Source organism: Mytilus californianus, unplaced genomic scaffold, assembly GCF_021869535.1.
Source record: "Mytilus californianus isolate M0D057914Y unplaced genomic scaffold, xbMytCali1.0.p SCAF_2, whole genome shotgun sequence".
In the NCBI taxonomy this organism is placed as follows: domain Eukaryota; kingdom Metazoa; phylum Mollusca; class Bivalvia; order Mytilida; family Mytilidae; genus Mytilus; species Mytilus californianus.
In genome coordinates this window covers 121,041,013-121,057,546 of record NW_026262668.1, presented here as the reverse complement: position 1 = coordinate 121,057,546, position 16,534 = coordinate 121,041,013, and the positions used below count along the sequence as shown (strand labels likewise).

The 16,534-nt window shown below is 30.1% G+C and overlaps 1 protein-coding gene across 1 annotated transcript in view; it reads left to right on the top strand.

The window, feature by feature from the left end:
- The window catches only part of LOC127727789 (uncharacterized), a 29,215-nt gene extending 14,165 nt beyond the window's left edge, over positions 1–15,050 (top strand). Inside the window, exons 4-5 of the mRNA XM_052234906.1 lie at positions 2,160–2,402; positions 8,320–15,050. Of these exons, the coding sequence (XP_052090866.1) occupies positions 2,160–2,402; positions 8,320–8,633 (557 nt within the window). The 3' untranslated portion in view covers positions 8,634–15,050. The remainder of the gene's footprint in view (positions 1–2,159; positions 2,403–8,319) is intronic.
- Positions 15,051–16,534: the final 1,484 nt, after the last annotated feature.

The following is a 16,534-nucleotide window of genomic DNA, read 5'->3' as shown; positions in this document are numbered from 1 at the left end:
TGAACATCCCCCCCTGGATTCGCCAATGTATCATACACAGAAATTTATATATCCCTTATTTCTGTAACTGCATTCAGCTTAACATATGGCTAAATATTGTACCACTTGGCAGGGAAGTTTAATAATTAACTAATTTTTATATCAATTGTTATAGTATAAAGTTAATCCATGATTAGTTCAAACAGGAGTTATCTACCTTTATTTCAACTTTAAGATACTTAATTTTACTTCATTCAGCCTTTTTTTCTAAATTGGTTTTAGTATTTTAATTGTGAATACAAAAGAAAGAATCTTCGATATTTTAAAATCTGGACAAACATTTACTGTTTATTGGATCTTGAACAAAAAATCACTTGTTTTAACAATATAGTGACAACTTCATAAGAAGAATCACCCTTTGAAGAGTTACTTTTTCCAGTTCACTTAGGACTAGGTATTTAAGAACCAGAAAACATGAAAATTTTTGTGAAGACACCTTGCTTAAACCTGTGATCTTAAATAGATACTATATAATATGTTATATTTGGTCTCATACTAAACTAAAAAAAATGGCATATATAACATTTAGAAAAGCTGAACAAAGAGCAAAGTATGATCATGTTGTTTGTTATTTTTCAACAAATCAAAATGTGAACATTGTGTTCAAATAATTCTTTTTTGAAAAGTTTATGGAATTTTTTGTGTAGACCATTTTATTCCAATTTTCTTGAACATGTTGGAATTAAAGAAACTATACTTGAACTTATATTTGGCGATTACAGTTTAATTTGAAGCACAAGTCCTTATTGATGCATTATTACCAAAAGCACCTTATTATACAAGTTGTGGCTTTAAGCTAAATTTACTTCATGCCCTTTAATTCAATTCTATATCCTTTTCATTAACCATTGTGGCTAGCTACACCTTATCAGGCAAACACCATCGGGTGTGTATGTCATACTAATGTATACTTGTGTATTTGAGTTTGAAGATATATTTAACATGCATCCCTATTTTGTCCCTCTATCTAAATACATGAATGATATGTAGATAGTGGTCACTTAATAAAACTTGGTCAGTAATGGCCAGAGGTATTAAACATCATAAATACTACAAGATGGATTATACCGTTTGTTGACCCACAACCGTTGTTGTTTGTTCATTTTTACTTTTAAAAGTTTTCTGGTAGCAAAATTTAAATTTGTGAATTATATTACAGTAAACGGACTAACAAAACTTTGTTTTTAAAAGGGATGATGGTTTCCTGGAAGACATTTGTGATGATTCAGTGGTTGATGTCTTATCATGTTAAATTATAATTGTTTTTTTGCAATTATAAATGGTATTGGACTTGATTTATGTTGTTCAGTAATTATCAGGTGAAAAGAAAATAATCAAGTTTTTTAATGAAATTTATTTGTTCATGTTTTTTTTTAAATATGAAAAAATAAAATAATGTTTTCTGTAACTGTTAAAAGCACAATCCATAATAAGAATTAATTAATTGTTTATATTAGTTCTAATTCCCACTAAGCTTTAGTTGACCTTTATGATTTATTATGTAAGAAAAGATTTGTCAGACCATGTGTATTGTGAATTATGTCTGAATGTTGAATAATATTACAAAATTACAGTTCATTGATTGGTCAATTTTTAATATTTAAATTTGGCTGCTTTTGAGAGAGTAGAACACAATTTTAATTGCAAAAAATAAGAACAAAATTTGTATAAACATTGAATAGATAATGGGAAGTAAATTGATTCATCATTAACAATTTAAGTAGATTAACTATTACTGACCAGGAATTACACACAAGGATCTGATGAGGAAATTGTCAAAAGGATTTTGTATCAACACAATTTTTTTTAGGTCAACAGAGTGCGAACAATTTGCTGTGGAATCAATATTCAAAAGTTTTTGAGAAATTTTATTATTTAGATTGTTGGACTTAAATACTAAAATATATTTGATAATGTGTTAGCTCACAAGAAACTTATTACAAAGAGAAGGATTTTTCACATGCACATTCCAGCTAAAACACTTTTTGGATATTTGTGTATCTCATAGAGATATTTACGGAATAGGAAGTAGCTGTCAGTTGGCCAGTGGTCATTTTGAGGGTTTATATTAAGTTCATTTGGTTGGCTGTTGTATAACTGTGTACCATCTTGACACCTTGTTTATGGATTTAATACACTGAACATGATGAACGGACTTGGTGATTCTTACTTCCATGGACTGAGTTCTCACTTGGAGCCAGCTGCAGGATCCTTTCCTCCCAGTTCCATGTCTATTGGATCATCTTTCTCACCATATCATGGGACACCATCCTTGTCACCCTCTCTGCCATATCCATCATCAATGGGTAGCTTTCCTACATCATCAAGCTATATGAATCCTTATCTACAGATGCATGGCTTAGGTAAGCCTTGTTTAAATTAAGAAAAAAATGTTTTCTGGCATTTTATAATATTTTAGTGCAATCTATTAAAAGTCTGCTTTCAAGGGATTGATTTCTTTTTTACTGTTGGGTATTGTTGTATTGGATTGGTAATTCATGTATGAGTAAACAGATCACAACTTTTTATATACAGAATAATAATTTGAAGATAATTACGTAAAATAAACTTTCTAAATGCTCCAAATATCTTTAAAAATTTCATTATTGAATTATACAAAGACCATCTGTACATTTAATGTTATATAGATTCTGCAATCAAATGTTCAGGAAAATGAATTTTGAGAGCAAATTTTTTAGTGGATAGACAGGACTGATTTTAAAAGAGGTCATTGTGGGTGTATGCCACATATAATATGAAAAAAGATCCTTCAATTTGTACTTGAAACAGTCAAATTTATATGAAGAGACTATTATTTTCCTTTCTTTTTTCTTTTTTCTGTATATAATACCTCATGTTAAAATTTCAAATTTTCTGAAAAGAAGGATGGTACATACAGACAGGTATTTTATTATGCTTATTGAATTAATTCATGGAGAATTTACTTATAATGGCTTCATTTTAACAAGAGTTATATTTGTCTCTTTTAAATGGTTTATCTGGTAAAATTAATGTTTCTCCAATGATCCTTGTTTTTGCCTTGATTTTATAAAATATCTTGTATTGTTGAGGAGTTCTGCACATGAAAAATAAAAATCAGCAAAATTATTATTAATGATTATTTAATGTGATAAAATACAGTTCTCTCTTATTTTCAACATGGTAGCTTTTACAACTCAGGAAGGAAGACTCCACATTAGAACATCAATTGAATTTCCATAAAAATGCATTCTTACTTTGGGACATATTTGCAGCTAAAAAGGACTCACTATTTTTAAATACTTGAATTTTATTTTCAGGAGTTATGACCTATAAAAAGAAACCCCTTTAAAATGTGTGTATATATATTGATTAGGGAAAATTTTGTGGACTTTCTACTGGTCCCTTTTTGTTTAATTTGAAAAAGTACAAGTATATCGAAATTTAAGTTTTAAGATTATTTCTATTGAGGAAATCTACACCTACTTAATACGTGTATGTCAAAAGGACATACACATTGAATATAGGGAAAGGGAAGTACATGAATTTAAAATTTAAAAATTAAAACACAGAGTTACGGATATTAAATTCATTAACTTTGATGGGGGATTTAGGAATATTGAATATGATTGGTTCCAATAGGATATCTGTAATATTCATGGTTGATATATGGTATTCGTATGTGCTAGGGATATGCAATCCAAAAATTGATTTTAAAGGATATACATTTTGATATTTTCTACATATTTGAAGTGGACATTAAAGGAATTTAGGATATATGGTTAAACAGCATTTAATATAGAAAATCAAATATTCAACTATGTCAAGATCTGTCATACATCATTAGTTTTATGTTGTAACACTGATTAAACTAATTTGGTGAAAATTTTGTGAGTGATATCCTCCAGGTACCAAAAGGCTAGGTGATATAATCTGTTATATCAACCTATTGTTCAATGTAGACCAATGTGATATAACTGAACTATTGACCAACAATAGTCTGTCCATATTGTAACTTATTTCACTTATTCTTACATAAAACTTATATAATAATATTATTGATTGAATAAATGTGTATTGCTCAGACTTTCAAAGGGTCATAGAAGGGTTGCTATTAAACCCAAAATAGGAAAACAGGAACTGTTCATAATTAGATTTGGTAGTAATCCTAGCTCTGTTCTTTGATATCCTTGAAATTGAATGAAATAAGGAGTGATAGATAAGAACTAAAAATAGAAAGTTCAAAAAGTAAAGGATGCCATGCCCAGAGACCATAAACAATATTCAGGTTGTTATCAACAAGGAAAACATATTACAGGAAGGCTTTATATTATAAAAAATAAGGGATTTTTTCTTGTTTGTTTTGAATTTTTTATTATATTATTTATTTGCTGGGTTTTTTTTAAGAACAAAAACATTACACAGCCTGAAGTGATTGTATGTTACAAGTATCTAATTTCTCATACTACCACTTAGAATTGATGAGTTTTGATATGGTTATATATCTCTAAAGTAAAAATGCTGTTGGAAAAGGGTGAAATTAGCCGAATAATCCAGAGCTGCATGATTGCACTAGCTATATACTCCAGTCCTGAGATCACTACCTTACCTTAATAGTGCAGTGAGGTGAACATTCTTTAGATCCTACCCATGCCCAGGGGCGGATCCAGGATTTTAGGTTAGGGGTGCAAACTTAAATTTTTTTGAGGTAGAAATATCGAAATATTCTTTGTTAAGCTGAGGACAACCCATGCTTTGCAAATTTTTTTTTTTTGGGGGGGGGCACACACCCCTCCTGAATCCGACCCTGATGCCCTTGTCAAGCTATTTATTAATGATATATAAACTAAGATATTCAAGTTACAAAGTTATGTGTTTGTGTATAACCAAACTTGTAAAAGAAAATTATTTTATTAATAATTACATAAGTTGCAGAAATAGTGCATAGAGTATAAGTCTATCTGTTGGAACGCCAATTCTGAAATTTTGACTAAAGTTTCATTGCTTATATTAATACAATGCAGTTTACTATACAATTGAAAGCAATTTTACCCCTTAGAACTCAGTTTTAGTTACTGAATGGTTCAAATTTTCTTGAAATTTGTCGACTGTCAGAGATTATGGTATGTCACAAATATTTATAATCATTGTCATGAACAGAATGTGTCATGTGGAAACCATTGAATGTGTATGTATGGATAAGGAGAGGAGTTGTCAAGGGAGAAAATTTTCTTTATTCAGGGTCTAAAATCTCAATATTATAGAAAATTCCCACTTGGAAGATGCCACTAAATATCTGGATTTGTCCTCCTGATTCAAGTAATGTGGTTACAATAATTGCTCCCTTAGGTAGGAGTAGGTAATGTAATGGTTGAAAAATTACACAAGTAGTTTAATTTCAAGGCCAAACTAAAGATCATACCTCTTCCTTTCTTTTGATTATAAAAATTAGATTTGATATATCCCATGGGGATTAAACACCAGTACAAGTATTTATAATGGAGTAGAATAGATAAGGTTTCCAAAGGCCCTGGCCACAATTGACATTAAAAAGGAAGACATGCTAATTTTCTGATTGATAAAAATAAGTTCATTTCTTTTCTGTTTCTTCAATGTTTTGAATACCAAATAGAGTTTGGTTTGATGTATGTAACTTCAAAAGAGTATATATATAGACGTGTATATACTCTGTGAAAAGATGGCATAAAAACATTCTGTCCTATAAAATGAAAATTACCTTATGTATTTATTGGTTAGAAAAATTATGATGTGAGTTTTTGCTGTTGAGAGTCTTTAACATAATTTGATATATGTTAATTTTTTTATCTTAGGTATTGGTTTATAATTATAATTAAGATGATGCTCTAAACTTAAGCTTTGTAGCTTTTTACCTTGTTGACAGTTCACTTTCTTTCATAAGTAACTTAATGAATTCCAATGAAATCATACAAAAAAGTGTACAAGATACAAATACCTGTAAATAATTATTGTCATATCTTTGTAGTTTTCTGAAAATTAATTGTCATAAAATTGTGGTATACTATGAAGTTATTGTCATACATTTGTAGTATACTAAGTTATTGTCATACATTTGTAGTATACTAAGTTATATATTGTCATACTTTTGTAGTATACTAAGAAGTTATTGTCATACATTTGTGGTATACTAAGAAGTTATTGTCATACATTTGTAGTATACTATGAAGTTATTATCATACATTTGTAGTATACTATGAAGTTATTGTCATACATTTGTAGTATACTAAGAAGTTATTGTCATACATTTGTAGTATACTATGAAGTTATTGTCATACATTTGTGGGGGCCTCGGTGGCCGAGTGGTCTAAGTAGGTACTACTGTAATCACTAGCCAGTCAACACTGAGGTTGTGAGTTCGAACCCTGCTCGTGCAGGTGCACTCGACTCCTATCTTAATTGACTAGGATTGTCAGTTTTCCTATCGATGGTCTGTGGTTTTCTCCGGGCACTCCGGCTTCCTCCACCAATAAAAACTGGCCGCCACGAAATAGCCCAAAAGCGGTGCTTAAAAGTGGCGTTAAAACACCAAATATCAAATCAAATCATACATTTGTAGTATACTATAAAGTTATTGTCATACATTTGTAGTATACTATAAAGTTATTGTCATGCATTTGTAGTATACTATGAAGTTATTGTCATACATTTGTAGTATACTAAGAAGCTATTGTCATACATTTGTAGTATACTATGAAGTTATTGTCATACATTTGTAGTATACTATAAAGTTACTGTCATACATTTGTAGTATACTATGAAGTTATTGTCATACATTTGTAGTATACTATAAAGTTATTGTCATACATTTGTAGTATACTATGAAGTTATTGTAATACATTTGTAAAATTGAGAATGGAAATGGGGAATGTGTCAAAGAGACAACAACCCGACCAACCGGACTTCAGCTGGCCCCCAAACAAAAATGTGTACCTACTAGTTCAGTGAAAATTGAAGTATACTAAGAAGTTATTGTCATACATTTTTATCGTATATTGGTATGACGTTGGCGTCGTCGTCGTCCGAAGAGTGACACATTAGTTTTCACACTTTAACTTTAGTTAAAGTGAAAGGATCTCTATGAAATTTTACCATAAGGTTCAATACCACAAAAGGAAGGTTGGGATTGATTTTGGGGGTTATGGTACCAACAGTTAAGGGGCCAAAAATAAGCATTTTTGTAACTTCCACACATAACTTGTGTGTTAGTGTATTGATCTCTCTGACATTGTACCACAAGGTTCCATATCAAAAAGGGAATGCTGGGATTGATTTTGGGGGTAATTGCCTCAAAATTTTAGGAATTAGGGGCCAAAAACAAGCATTTTTCTAGTTTCATGACAATAACTTGTGTGTACGTGTATGGATCTTTCTGAAATTGTACTACAAGCTTTCATATCGCAAAGGGAAAGCTGGAATTTTGGGGGTTATTGCCCAAAATGTTTAGGAATAAGGGGCCAAAAATAAGCATTTTTCTAGTTTCCAGACAATAACTTGTGTTCAAGTGTATGGATCTCTCTGAAATTGTACTGCAAGGTACCATACCTCAAAGGGAAGGCTGGGATTGATTTTTGGGGTAATTGCCTCAAAATTTTAGGAATTACGGGCCAAAAAGGGACAAAAAACAAGCATTTTTCTAGTTTCACGACAATAACTTGTGTGTAAGTGTATGGATCTTTATGAAATTGTACTACATGGTTCCATATCCCAAAGGGAAAGCTGGGTTTGAGTTTGGGGGTAATTGCCCTAAACGTTTAGGAATTTGGGGCCAAAAAACAAGCATTTATCTAGTTTCCAGACAATAACTTGTGTTCAAGTGTATGGATCTCTCTGAAATTGTACTGAAAGGTACCATACCACAAAGGGAAGGCTGGGATTGAGTTTGGGGGTGATGAATCATAAGGGGGTTCAAAAAATTTTGGGGGGGGGGGAGTTCCTTTTTAAATTTTCTTTTTGAAGTTATTTTCATACATTTGCAGTATACTAAGATTTTATTTTCATACATTTGTAGTATACTAAGAAGTTATTGCCATACATTTGAAGTATACTAATAAGTCATTGTAATGCATTTGAAGTATACTAAGAAGTTATTGTCATACATTTGTAGTATACTAAGAAGTTATTGTCATACATTTGTAGTATACTAAGAAGTTATTGCCATACATTTGAAGTATACTAAGAAGTTATTGTTATACATTTGCAGTATGCTAAGAAGTTATTGTCATACATTTGTAAAATGTTAAGAAGTTATTTGTTTATTTTTAGCAGCAGCAGCCAGTGCATCTCCAACCTTAGCTAGAGCATTAGCTGCAGTTCAGCAAACACAGAAACGACCCAGAAGTGAAAAGAAAGCTATACCAGATGAGCAGAAAGACGGCAAATATTTTGAAAGAAGAAAAAGAAACAATAATGCTGCCAAAAAATCAAGAGATGCCAGAAAATCAAGAGAAGATGAAATTGCAATAAGAGCAAGCTTTTTGGAAAAAGAGAATGCAATTTTAAGAGCTCAAGTGGCAACATTACGAGAAGAAGCATCATCATTAAAACATCTGTTACTACAGAAACGTGGAAGAACATGACATAAGTATTAAAACATTCTACCTAAGAAGAATGTGTTCTGATATTCCGGTGTTGATTTCTTATATATTATTGTATTTTGATTGATGTCAATATAATAGAAGTTTTTTATTGATTTTTTTTTTATATAAACTTCAAGGCTAAGAATCACAAGAATTTAAGTCAAACATAAAAATGTCTTTGAAAAGAGAGTATTTGTTAAAACTTAAAATATTTTCAAATAGTATTTAACCAATGTGACTAAATTTATGAATCAAAATAAGATGCAATGGAATGAAGGGAAGGATTTTTGATAAATGTAAATTGAATACTGTAAATTCAGAAATTATTGCGAGGTTTTTATTAATGCGAATAATGCGACTGAGTGAGTATCGCAATAATAAGAACTCGCATTGTGATATCTGATCGATATATCTGAATGCAGTTTATCCTGAAATCGCAATAATTAATCTCGCATTTTTGACCGTTCTTCAAAAATCGCAATAATAAATACACGCAATAATTTCTGAATTTACAGTATATCATAAAGGGGGACAATTTTAATTCAGAACATATAGGGTGATAATTTTAAATTTGGAGAGTTATCTTAATTTACTTAACTAACAGCTTGTCTTTAAACTATGAGTTATGTAATGGGTTGATTGGCTAACTTGAAAGCATAAATGTTTAAAGAAAATTAAAAAATTCTTTTGTCAGTTATTCAATCATCTTTTTTTGTCAAATATAACATAGAATTGGTATCTGGCTGATGTAACAGTAATCTATTTCAAGAATTCCTCTCCAAAACTTATCATATTTACATAAACTCTCAGTAGCATTGAAACAACCTATTTACAAAAGATTTTACTGGACAGGGAAAAATACTTAAGTAAGCTGACATGATGTACATGTAAGCTAAGCTTATTTAATTTTATTTCCAAGTTTTAAACAGATTTAAACTGTGGAAGTATTTATATTGTACAAATGTATTGTGTTAGGTTACAAAAAAGAAGATATACCATACAGTATAGGTCACTTTTAATTAAATTTGATTCAGGTTCCCCCCTTTGAAATCAGAGAATACTGTTTTATGTTGACATCAAAAGTAACTTCCACAGATACATATAATGTTGAAATCTAGTACAACATCCCAACTACAAATTTCTGTTTACAAACCTAAAAGTAATTTGCACTTTGGGTACATGGTATATCCTTTATGGTCATATTATCTGTTATGATTTTACTTTACAACAAATAACCTAATGTTAAAGATACAAAACCATTTTTTTAACAATTGAATAATTTTCATTCATTATTATAAAGAAACCTTGATTCATAGACATTTAAAGTTATTGATCTCAAAAGATGTTATGATTGAAATTTTGTTAAAAGTATCATACAAAACTTATAGATTTCTTGTCTTCCTGATACTTTGTACAAAATATTAATTGTTGCTAAAATGAATTTGAAGGTGGTAGTAAAGGATTGTTTACCACTGGTTTTACTGTGGTACTAAAAGAGTTTTCACATTTGGTCTCACAAGGCTATTTTTCAATTCAAAATTCAAAAAGGGGTGTTTATGTTTATTAAACTCATTTACCAAAAAAAAAAAATCAAAAAATCTGAAACTTTGAAATGAATATATAATAATAATCAAAATTGTGTTACTTAGTCTTACAAGTTTTATTTATGTTAATGGTTAGTATCTAATCATGGGGAATTGAATTTGCTATGCAACAATATTAAAACCAATTAAAATAAAAATGCACTCCATGCAAACTTATTTCTTGATACCAGTCAGTATCTGTTTTTATAATGTTATAAAGTTTAAAACATAAAGCAATACTTGTTATGCATTATATGAGTAATTAAAAATAGTCCTAGGTTTTATCAAATGTTTATTGTTTTGTTTTTGATCTCGGTGATATCATTTCATGTTTTGTTACGATTTAGTGATAGGGATTGTTAATATTTTACAGTTTGTATTGTTATACTGTGTAGAGCAGTTTCCATGGTTACTAGTTCTGTTATACAAAGTAAAATAGTTTCCTTGGTTACTAGTTCTGTTATTCAGTTTTAAGCAGTTTCCATGGTTACTAACTGCTATACTGTCTAAAGCAGATACTTTGGTGATTTGTTTGTGTTATACTGTATAAATCAATTCCCATAGTATCAGATTTATTACATAGTAAGGTTGTCACCAGCTTTCTGGAATGAGGGTGATTGAAGGTATTCCCTCCTATGATTCAGTTTGTTTGTTTGAAAGAGCACTATTCAGTGGGTTCCTGTAAGGGCTTGCAAGTTTGTTATTTTGTTCTTCTCTTAAAGGGGTGAATTATCCCTGAAACACCCTTGTTCCATCGACCTTGTTTTGCCTGATGCAGTCTCCTGGTTAAAAACTTGCAAGGGTTTTAATAAACATTCAAGCACATGAAAAGAAAATATTAGCGATAATCTGGTACTGTTTGTAGTTTTGGCGAAAACAAAAAGTTGGCCTGATCTTATTGTTTTTGCAGTAATTATGTTAAATTGTATATTTTTATGTAGATTGTAGTTTGATATAACTTAGATATATATTCTTTAGAAATTGTGTTAATTTACATTTATTGTACTTGTTTTTGATATGAAGATTGTCCCTGCTGTTTGATTTTTCACCTAGAAATTGAGAAAAAAGATTTGATATGTTAATAAAGTGAAGTTGTGGTTTCACTTTAGAACTGCTGAAAACATGAACATTTTTTTAATAAAGAAGTTGTGTGAAAATGTCGTTGAATATATCATTTGATTTTAAAATTTTTAGTAGTTAATAACTTTAACAAAGTATGCTATCAAAGATATCTATTGCAATTCCTCTGTTATATTTTGTGTCAAGAGTTCTCTTATTTAGTTATATGTTTGGCCAAAATTACCTACCAAATGAAGTTTTACAACTAGATGAAGAAGGTTTAAAATTCAGACAGAGTTCAGATTAATTTGTGAGTTTACTGTATCTTCAAATAATCATTTTACATGTGCAATGATAATTTCCGGTGATTTTTGTATCTTAACAGGGCATTTTATATTATAATTAGATAATGATTATTTTGAAAATAAGATAAGTATTTTTCTTTATATAGTGTCAATTTTGTATTGGGAATTTCTTAGTTTAAATAATTGCTCAATTTACCAGCAGGTCATATATGCATAAATTAACAAAATTCATAGTTAGGTTATGGTTGGAAAACCTATAACTGAAAATTTTTTTTTTTTAAATTATAGTACATGGATAGCTTGTATGGATTGTTTAGACAGCGTCTTCTCATAAATGTGTATCATAGTGTCCTTTATTATTTGTGTGGGATTTTTGGTCAGTGTTTTCGATTGAGATTGTGTTTTTCATGTTTGTTAAATAATTTTGTTAATAGATACTGTTATATTTCAAGATTGAAGTCATAGTGAATTGTTGATTTTATTGCATTTAGCTGTATATTGCAAAACCAGAGAGGTGAAAAGCCTCCAAATGATCTGTATAAGGGCATATATGTACATCAAAATTGTAAGCATAACAGGCCCTTTGGACCAGTGTTTAATATATTGCTATCATTCAACATCTAGTGTCATTATCTTCTATCTGTAAACTAATAAAAAAAAACTCTCTGAAACATATTGGCCAGTTGGAGTCAAACTTGGCTTACATCATCCTAAGAGTGATTAGCTTTAAAATTATGTCTGACACTTTTAAATCAGAACATTAAAAAGGAAAGGTGGCGTCGTTAAGATTTAAAACCTCTGTATATGGTAAAATCTATCGCTAAACTTTTGAGAAATGATACGCTGTGATAATCATCTTTACGAATTGTAGTTGATAACCTTAACTGTTATCAAATGTGGCCACACCATTACTAAAAAAGTTATATTACAAAAATTTGGGATAAATTGTGTAAAGGATCAACTGGTATTAAATTTTAGTGCCACTGTTATGAATGTAGTTAAATTTACCAAAATTCTTACAAATGGTGTTAAGGCCTACTACTAAACATAAAGTAAAGTCTTGCTTAGCCCTCTTGAGAATTGTATCAATGTTAAATTCTGTAACTTGTAAATATCTATTTTCAACTAAGCTTAAGAGTAAGGATACACTTATGATCTGTTTTGAAAATAATGTTGTATGACCATTACAGCCTTTAAACAGCACTTTAACACATCATGTTACAGTTACTGAAATAGACAAATTTGGCAACAATCAGGACAACTTTTTTTATAAAATGTTTATGTTCTAGCAGTTATCTTAGAGGATTTAAATTTAGTTGCACACATAATTGTGCTAGGAAACATTTTAGTGTGTATAGAAGCCAGGTGAGCAATAAAAACTCCTCAGAGCCTTAAATTTTCCCATTTCTATTATGCATTTTCTCTGAATTCTTTTTTATTTAAAATGTCACATTGGAAAATTTTGAGTACTAGAAAAGCACAATAGTGCTGCTAAATATTCTGTGCTATTTCAAATTGTATGATATTTAAATGTATTTATCAAAATTCAGAAACATATTTGATTTTTCCTGAATGTACATATACTGTTGCATCATTTTAGGAAATTGATATCTTTTTAATTTTAGTAAATTATTGTCTCATTAAAAATTGAGTAATGTTTGGGGGGATCATAAAAATGCCTTGTTACACCTAAATTCATATGTTTAAATTTTTATGATGCATTATAGTTTGTTAAAACCTTGAGATAGTTTGTGATCTTGAAAATTTCATTTGAAGAAGAGACATTTTTGTCAAATAGTCATGGTTTATAGTCATCAACTTGTCAAAATAATCATGGTTTATAGTAGGGATGTCAACCAGTACTCGAGTATTCAAGTATTGCTCGGTAGTACCAAGTATCGAATATCAAAACGATACTCGACTTATCCGTTTCCTGTTGGAATATTGCTGTCTTCTTTATATAAAATTGATCTTCTTGAGAACCTCTATCGGAAAATTAAATAGGCATTACTGATTAATCATACTAGAAAATAAACTACATTTTGTTTCTAATGCTTGTGATAAATTAAAATTGTCATTTAAAATACCTCCAATAATGCGTGGGTTATACCTAGGCTAACACTTTAAACTAAACATGTCTTAGCCGTACCGTCAGAGCAAATATTTTCCTCTGCAAGACTGTAATTTACAAAGTTGCAAAACGGATTAGTAATTGTTCACCGAGTTGACATCCCTAGTTTATAGTCATCAACTTGAAAATATTTTTACCTCAAAAAATGGATAAACTCTATCTCTCAGTAATAATTGTAAAGCAAGTTTTGTTAATAACTAGCATTTGTTGATGTCTGAAAAGTGAATTGAGACTACAAAAACCAATTGACTATATGCTTGGGTTTGAATGTAACAATAAACCAGATCTTCATCAACCATATTAGTAAATGTAATTTTGTTTTTGGTTAGATGGATTCAAGATGTGCAATTTCCCATTTTCATCATTTTCAAAGGAGATGGAATAAACTTTTACAAAATTTTAGAATATATGCTTGCTTTGCAAGTTCAATATTAATAAATTGATTTTGTGCCTTTAAGATGGCAATGTGATACTAAGTAGTTAATGTTACACCAAGGGTATTTATAAGTTAGACCACTATTTTCTTTACCAATACAGGTACATATCAGTTATTTTAGTTGGAATAGTGTTTGTTCCTTTTTACATTTAAGTTGGTATAACCTCACAATATTCAGTGACAAAATCTTCAATATCACAAACTTCATATTTTTCTTTCACATAGGTGTTAAATATATATTTCATGATTATTCATGAACATTGTAAATCAAGTTCAGATTACGGGTAAAGATGTAAAATCCATAGGAGTGATTACATTTGTTGATTCCTGCCTTGTAAATATGTTAATGTTTTGTACAATAATGATATTTTTATTATAAATCGAATCAATGTTCCATCAAGTTCTTATACAGCTTGAAATACAACTTTTATACAGAAATTTGGAAGAATTTGACAAGACAATTTTTAAAGCATAAAGAACTATAATTATAAATTTTATTTTCATGACAATATAAGGAACTTTGCAACATGTGATACTTACTATATTATGAGAAAATTTAGCCAATTATTTACTCTAAAACCATATTGCCAGAAAAGGATAAAAAAGAACTTACTTTAATCCTAAAGACTAAAGGGAGATGATTTAAATTGTTTCGCTTTATTCACATGGTTTAGAAAACTAAATGACATATATATCTCATTTTAAAATATTCTAAAATATAAATTTTATTATATAATGGTTTAGTATGTTTTGGTTCTTCCAAGATTTCTGTGTAATAGATGTAAAAGGATTTATGGTTCGTTAATTATACAAGTTCTACCTCAGGGATATTATGTATAAATTTCTACCTCAGTTTGACCATTTATGTGCATGTTGATAATAAACTAACTGCAGGTCAACGTATTTGTTGTTATTATATTTTACAAATAATGTGTATACAATGACCAATTATAAGACAGAAACAAGAGGCTATAAATAGCCTACATTGCTCAACTGGATCTATACCCAATGTTAACAATAGCCACTATCAATCTCTGATCAATCTCCTTAAGTTTAGCAGTAACTAGTACAGCACTTTACAGAATAATTTCTGTTTATGACAATAGTGAATTGTTTTTCCTGTTGATTGGAATGAATAGGGAATTTTTTTGTAAAAAGACAATTCATTAGTCCTGCCAAGTTCTATCAACACTAGCCATAGTTTTAGGGAAAGGATGAAAAAGTTATTTCCCATTGGGATAAAATTTAACCTGTCAGGCATTATTGTAGGTTGCCATGTTTTTCACTGCAGCAAATAAAAAGAAACTATTTTAAGAATGGCCTTTCATAGTCCATATATTGTTTCTAGTAGGATTAAATGGTCATTTAGTTGCAGAAAAAAATGAAAAAGGTTATATGCCTCCTGTGAGGATTCTATATAGAAGATCTCCCAGCCATAATTCACATAAAGTTTAAAAACTTGGCCTTGTACTTTCCTCAGAGAAGGAATTAAAAAATCAACCAATCATAATCAAGAATTTCCTATTGGGAGCAGGGTTGTTCATGTTTTTGTCCAATTGTGGAAAATTGGTATACATATCTAATAGATATAGTATATGAATTACGTTCCATGTATTTAGGATAGCTGGAAAGTTTGGATCAGATTGGTCTTGTTGTGATTGTGTATGGAAAACCTCATTTTTGTCGAGCCTGCAACTTTTGTCGCAGAAAGCTCGACATAGGGATAGTGATCTGGTGGCGGCGGCGGCGGCGGCGGTTTGAGCTAACTTCTTAAAAGCTTTATATTTTAGAAGCTAGAAGACCAGGATGCTTCATACTTTGTATATAGATGCCTTATGTTACGAAGTTTCCGTCTGTCATATGTCCATTGTCCTTGACCTCATTTTCATGGTTCAGTGACTACTTGAAAAAAAAAGTCAACATTTTTTGTAATGTTAATTTCTTTCTTATTATGAGTCATAGGATAACTATATTTAGTATGTGCGTACCTTGCAAGGTCCTCATGCACGTTAGACAATTTTCATTTGACCTCGACCTCATCTCAAGGATCAGTGAACAAGGTTAAGTTTTCGAGGTCAAGTCCATATATCAGATACTATAAGCAGTAGGTCTACTATATTTGGTATATGGAATGATTGTAAGGTGTACATGTCCAACTGGTAGGTGTCATCTGACCTTGACCTCATTTTCATGGCTCAGTGGTCAAAGTTAAGTTTTTGAGTTTTGGTCTTTTTTTCTAATACTATATGCAATAGGTCAACTATAAATGGTGTATGGAAATATTTTATGATGTACATGTCAGTCTTACAGGTTTTATTTGACCTTGACCTTATTTTCAAGGTTCATTTCTCAGTGTTAAGTTTTTGTGTTTTGGTCTGTTTTTTTTT